The 6,000-nt window shown below is 46.1% G+C and overlaps 1 protein-coding gene across 4 annotated transcripts in view; it reads right to left on the bottom strand.

The window, feature by feature from the left end:
- SPMAP2L (sperm microtubule associated protein 2 like) overlaps window positions 1-3,511 on the bottom strand; it is a 79,555-nt gene extending 76,044 nt beyond the window's left edge. The window contains exons 1-2 of one of the 4 annotated variants that reach the window (XM_054484675.1): window positions 2,887-3,440; window positions 588-686 (exon numbers count right to left, since the gene is read on the bottom strand). In XM_054484675.1, the coding sequence (XP_054340650.1) occupies window positions 588-686; window positions 2,887-3,379 (592 nt within the window). In that variant the 5' untranslated portion in view covers window positions 3,380-3,440. Of the gene's footprint in view, window positions 1-587; window positions 687-2,886 lie in introns of all 4 variants that reach the window. The other 3 variants (XM_054484674.1, XM_054484676.1, XM_054484677.1) reach the window with 3 other exon arrangements.
- Between the last annotated feature and the right edge of the window lie 2,489 nt (window positions 3,512-6,000).

Below are 6,000 nucleotides of genomic sequence, written 5' to 3' on the forward strand. Positions count from 1 at the left end.
GTTTGGGGTTTTTTAAAGATAAGAGTTATTGTGCATTTTGCTGTTGTCCTTGTTGTTGTTTGGTTAGTTGGTTTTAGTTTTTGTTTTTGTTCTTGAGACAGAGTCTTGTTCTGTTGCCCAGGCTGGAGTACAGTGGCATGATCATATCTCACTGTAGCCTCAAACTGCTGAGCCTGAGGTGATGCTCCTGCCTCAGTTTACCAGTAACTGGGACTACAGGTATGTACCACCATGCATGGTTAATAATTTTTTTTTTTTTTTTTTTTCGTAGAAACGAGGTCTCACTATGTTGCTCAGGCTGATTTTGAATTCCAGCCTCAAGTGATCCTTCCACCTCGGCCTCTCAAAGTGCTGGGATTACAGGTGTGAGCCACCACACCCAGTCCATTGCACATGTTTGTATGCTGATGGGAATGATCTAGTAGAGGAGAATACAATGATGCAGGAGAGAGAGGCTAATTTTAGGAGCAAAGAGCTTAAAGAAGTTAGATGGGATTGAAATCCAACATATAGATTGAGGGAATGGCCTTTAATAGGAGCAAGGACAGTTCATCCATTATTAACAGGAAAAAAACTAGAGTACATACGTATAGATGCTGGTATTTTGGTAGATTTCATGGTGGAAAGATATGAAGATCTTTCAGAATTTCTTCTATTCTCAGTGAAGTAAAAAGCGAAATCATCAGCTAAGAGCAAGGAGGAAAGGATGCATAAGGTTGAGGAATGAGAGCACTCACCATAAATTCTGGGACAGCTGGAAAATAAATTGACTGGGGAAATACAGTATGACTGGCAAGCAGCACTGAGAGCCCACTTGAAGTTCAGAGGCATGGATTTAAAGGTCAGTTAGCATAGTTGGCATAGTTGTTTGCCTTTCTCTTGCCATTGTCTGTTATTCCAAGTGCAGGCAAGAGTTGGATTTAACAAGGCAAGAATGACAGAGAAAGAGAGAATCAAGGGAGTGATTCCATTGTTGGTCCATGGAATATAAGGTGAGGAGAGACAGCAGGACATAAGATAGTGATATATAATGAAAAGTTAGTAGGATCAATGGATTTGAAGTCCCTTAAGCTGAAAATTTGATAGGGGGTTCATGGAGGAGTGAGCTGGAAAGCTAAGACATGGTTAGAGATTAGAGTGCTTGAAATAGTCTGGAAATGGTACAGCAGTTAACAATGGCTTTGATAGTGGGTGCCTACGCTGGGGTGAAGGACAAGAGCTTTCCAAGTGAGGACGTCAGAGAACTGAGAAGCCAAATGGATCATCCAAGTGGATATGAAATCTCCATGCATGATGATAGGAGTGGCGGCAGAGAGAAAAGCAGTAAACTAGAGCAGTTTTGGGAGAGTAGAGGAAAGAAGCCTAACCAAACGTGTTGAGAATGAGAGGTGAAGAAATTGAGTCAGTGAGTATAGACAACTCTTTTGACAAGTTCTGCAATGAAGAACAACAGAGAAATGGGGGTGATGCTGGTGGAAGGGGAGAGTCTGAAAATGACATGGGGTCAAGAGTTATTTCAAGATGGAAGATTCTAGAATATGTGTATGCTCATGGAACTGATTAATTAGGGAGAAATTGATGCTGTAGAAGAGAGAGGATAACTGCAGGAAGAAAGTTCTTCAGGAAATGAGAGTGGTATCTAAAGCATAAGTGAAGGATTTTGCTTTTCATTTAAAAAAAAAGGCACAATTCTTCCCTGAAATATGAGAAAAGGCAGAATTCATGGGTACAGATGCGGGTAAAGCAATAGATCCATTGTAAGAAAATAAGGGATTTCGTGATTGATCACTTCTATTTTCTCAATAAAGAATGAGGCAAAGTATTCAGCTGGGTGGGTGGGGGGTCAAAGGTGTGAAGTTTAGAGGAGAGTAAGGCAGTTAGTCATCTTCAGAGACTGGGAAAACTAACTTACTAAGGGAATAAAGTGAGCTTGCCAGGCAGTGCCGAGTGACCAATTGAGATGAAATTGAAATAAACCAGACAGTATGACTGTGCAATTTTGCACAGCAAGAGTCAACTGCTGGGGTGTAGGAAGCGAGTAGATGGATGGCTGGGTTTAATCAGGATTGAGGTTTTGTCAGAAGTATGATGGATAACCAGAGAGCCAATGGAATGGTGGAAGACATAAGGGAGCAACTGCAATGGCAGACCATGGAGTCGAGGCTGGGTAAGGAGGAGTCAGTGAGAACATGAGATAAAAATTGGTTTCCCAAATGATTGGCGGTCCAATGAGGACAAATAATTGCTTTGGGTTGGGTCATTAGTGAGGGGTCATAAATGAGTGGGTGGGGTCAGAGCAAGGATGTTTATACCCAAGTCCCATCTGCTCTGTTACCTTGTGAAGGTGGTGAGGACTGAGCATATCGTGAGCACTTTGTAGATGCATACTCTTTGAATACTTGCTCAATGAATGCTTTGTTTCCACATGTGACCATATGCCAAACACTGACGAAAATATCCTCCCTTCAAGGATCACTCTCTTTAGTTAAAGAGAAAGATGAATGGTGAAATACAAGATCTTAAGTGCTCTAATAAGGGTAACATTCAAAGTGCAACCCAGAGGGATGCAATGACTAACTGTAGAGGCGAATGAAGAAGGGCTTCAAAAGGAGGTAACAATAGCTCATTAGGTGGCAGTGGAAGAGAAGAGATTCAGTTTCTCTCATTATCAGGGTGTCAATTTCCCATCGGAGTCTCTTGAAACGCAAGGGCTGATGACTGCGAAGCAACAGGTACATGACACGAGTTCTTTTCAATATGGCAAGCTCTTGCATGCAAACCTCCACCTTAGGACCCCCGGTTCTAGATGGGGCGTGAGTGCTCAGCGCGTGGGGAATGAGGCGAAGGGAGGAGCAGGAGAGGGGATGAGGGAAGGGGAACACCTACCACCCAGGAAAGACAGCTGAGGCCGTGGCGGGGCTCTGGTGATCAGAGATGGGGAGATCATTACTGCGGCGCTGGGAAGCAACTCGGTTTCCTTGGCCTCGCGGGACTTGAGGGGCTCACGTGTGTGGCGGAGCTGGCGGGGCTCACGGGCCTTGAGGAGTTTGGGGGCTGCATGGGGCCCATGGAGTTCGTAAGGTGCACAGGAGTCCCGGGGCTTGTGGGGCGCATAGGGAGCGTGGGGCTCATAGGACTCGTGAGGCTCATCACATTCCTCGGACTCGTCTCGCTGGTCTTGCTCCCTGACCTCCTCGGGTTCCTCGGGATTCTCGTGTTTCTCGGGATCCTCGGACTCCCCAAGCTCTCTGTGAGTGTCGAGAATCCTGAGCACAATGGGCTTCTGGAAGACTTCGGAGCAAGTGGATATTTCTGTTGAGACCTGCCCATCGGTCACCTCGGACAGCGCAGATGAACCTAGAAACTCTTGGTTCTCCATTCGCGCCAGAAGCTTCTGTCGCGCGCGGCGTTCACCCTCCCGACTGGTTGCCCAGGCGCAGTTTGCTCTCTGCGCGATTCTACAGGGGCTGCCGGGGCCACTCGAGCCCCGCCCCGCCTCCAGCCCCGCCCCCAGCCCCGCCCCGCCCCAGCCCCACACAGCCCCGCCCCGGTCTAGCCCCCGAGCCCCGCCCTAGTCCCACACAGCCCCGCCCCGGCCGGACTCAGCCTCATCTCACTCCGCCTTCCTGTGCGTTGTACGGTTGCCAAGGGGACGCACCGCTCTCCAGGACCTTCTGGGCGCATCCGGGGGCGGAGAAAAGCCAGAGACAGGTCGGTGGAGATAGGAGATGAGATGCTGACCCTGTTCCCCGTGTCCAGAGCAAGGATTCTCGCCTGCTGTCGTTCGCGGAGGCCCTGGGGTAGAGCATGTCAGTTTCTAATCTAGTTGGGGCGCCCCTCACACCCCAGAGGCAATCTGTATAGAGCTTGTGCCCAGAGGTTCCTGAACACAATCTCTATACAGGCTTTTGTCCCCTAATCATGCTGGGAGAGGATGCCGGGACTGACAATGTTCTAAGGCCCTCAGTTACTAATACTGATTTCCATCAATTTCTAGTTAAATGCACGACCATCAGAATGGAGCGGGGGCGGGGTGCGGGGGGTGCGGGGGAGGTGGATCCACCAGTGCGACATTTGACATAAGCTTACATTCAAGAAGAGTCTCAAACTTGAATGTTTTACTTTATCTCCACATGAAGTTCTATACACAGTCACAAAGAAACACTGACTGGATTAAAAGAAAAATATATTCATCTACAACTTGTGTCTCATTACAGGGCTCACTACTGAAGTATGCTATAAGCTACTTTTTATAAAGGGCTGTAATTATCTTGTGAACAGTACAACTGTGTGCTGTGTTCTGTGGGTGCGTCCATTAATTTGGTAACTGTGGTATCTTTTAAATATACCACAATTCTTGTAACCCTGTTTTTGGCATCCTCTCTTTTTTATCACTTATTATACCAAGAGACTTTAAAAACGTAGGTGGCCTAGCCGTCTCTCAATCCTTGAGGAGTGCTTTCAGCTAATTTTCATGGTGGTGACAGTGTGATAGAGGGGAATAGAAGTGGTGGAGTTTTACTGATGTGTTTATTTTCAAGGGAAGGGACTAGAGGTGTTAAGGAATAAGTTGTCTGTTAAAATATATAGTAAACCCAAGTACCCCTTTTGCTCGTTACTGGGTATTCCTTGTATGTACTTAATCTCATAGATGCTAAGAAAAGTTAGAAGAGAAATATTTTGGATTGTGAATGTTATCTGGAATGGTACTAGGAGATTCATTCTAGCATATGCGTATATGAATCAGGGAATCTCCTTCAACCTTACTTTGATATAGATGTGTGTAATATTGTATGGAAGTTCAGGAAATATCCCCCAAAACTTGGAAGGAGAAATAAAGCTACTCTCAGAGAGTTTTAACGCAACCTTTAAACCAATCAGGGAGGAGTTATGTAAATCCACCTTAAAGAGGCAGGATGGCCCTTAAATCAGTAAAAGTAGTCCCCGGCTACATGAAATGTCTTCGAAAGGCCAAAGAACATGTCAGTTGAATGAGGGGGATTCAGGCCACTGTGAATGTACAGAAGGAGCATCATAGAGGCTGTGCCTTCTCAAAAACTGCAGAAAGGAGGGGATCTAAGCCAATAGACTGCAATTGTTACAGCCTATCTTTTAGGCCCACTTGCTATGAATGTGGTACCACTATATATCAAAATATTCATGTTCAGCTTTCTTTCTTTCTTTCTTACTTGGGACAGGGTCTGGCTCTGTTGTCCAGGCTGGAGTGCAGTGGAGCGATCTAGACTCACTGCAACTTCTGCCTCTTGAGCTCACACCATTCTCCCACCTCAGCCTCTTGAGTAGCTGGGACTACAGGCGCATGCCACCACGCCTGGCTAATTTTTTGTATTTTTTGTAGAGACAGGGTTTTGCCATGTTGCCCAGGATGGTCTCAAGCTCCTGAGCTCAAGCGATCCACCCACCTTGGCCTCCCAAAGTGCTGGGATTACAGGCATCAGCCCCTGCACCTGGCACAGGCAGCTTTCTGACATGACTTGCTTCTCAAGGAGTCTGCTTATTGGGAAAGATTAGTAATGATCACACAGAATGAATTTTTTCCCAAGTCTGTCTTAGTTCATTTTATGTTGCTATAATAGAATACCTGAGACTGGGTAATTTATAAAGAACTTATTTCTCATTGCTCTGGAGGCTGGGGCATCCAAGTGCATGGCTGTGGCATCTGGTGAGTCTTTCTTGATGCAGCATAGCATAACATGGTGGGAGGGCAAATGAACATGAAAGACAGAGAGGCACCAGGGGCTGGACTCATTTTATAACAACCCACTCCCACCATAATGACATCACGATAAGGTCATGGCAGGCCACCCAGGCCCATCATCATGTCTCTGGATTCTGCAATGGCCTCCGAACTGGTGGAACTTCTGACTTTTACCTTTGATCACCTCCAATCATAACACTCCAAACCATTTTTTTTAAATCCTCAAGCTTTGCATTATAAGGTGTTCCATACTCTGGTCCTTTTTTCTCTCTCTAGTCTAC

The sequence above is a fragment of the Pongo pygmaeus genome, chromosome 3, assembly GCF_028885625.2.
Source record: "Pongo pygmaeus isolate AG05252 chromosome 3, NHGRI_mPonPyg2-v2.0_pri, whole genome shotgun sequence".
NCBI lineage: Eukaryota > Metazoa > Chordata > Mammalia > Primates > Hominidae > Pongo > Pongo pygmaeus.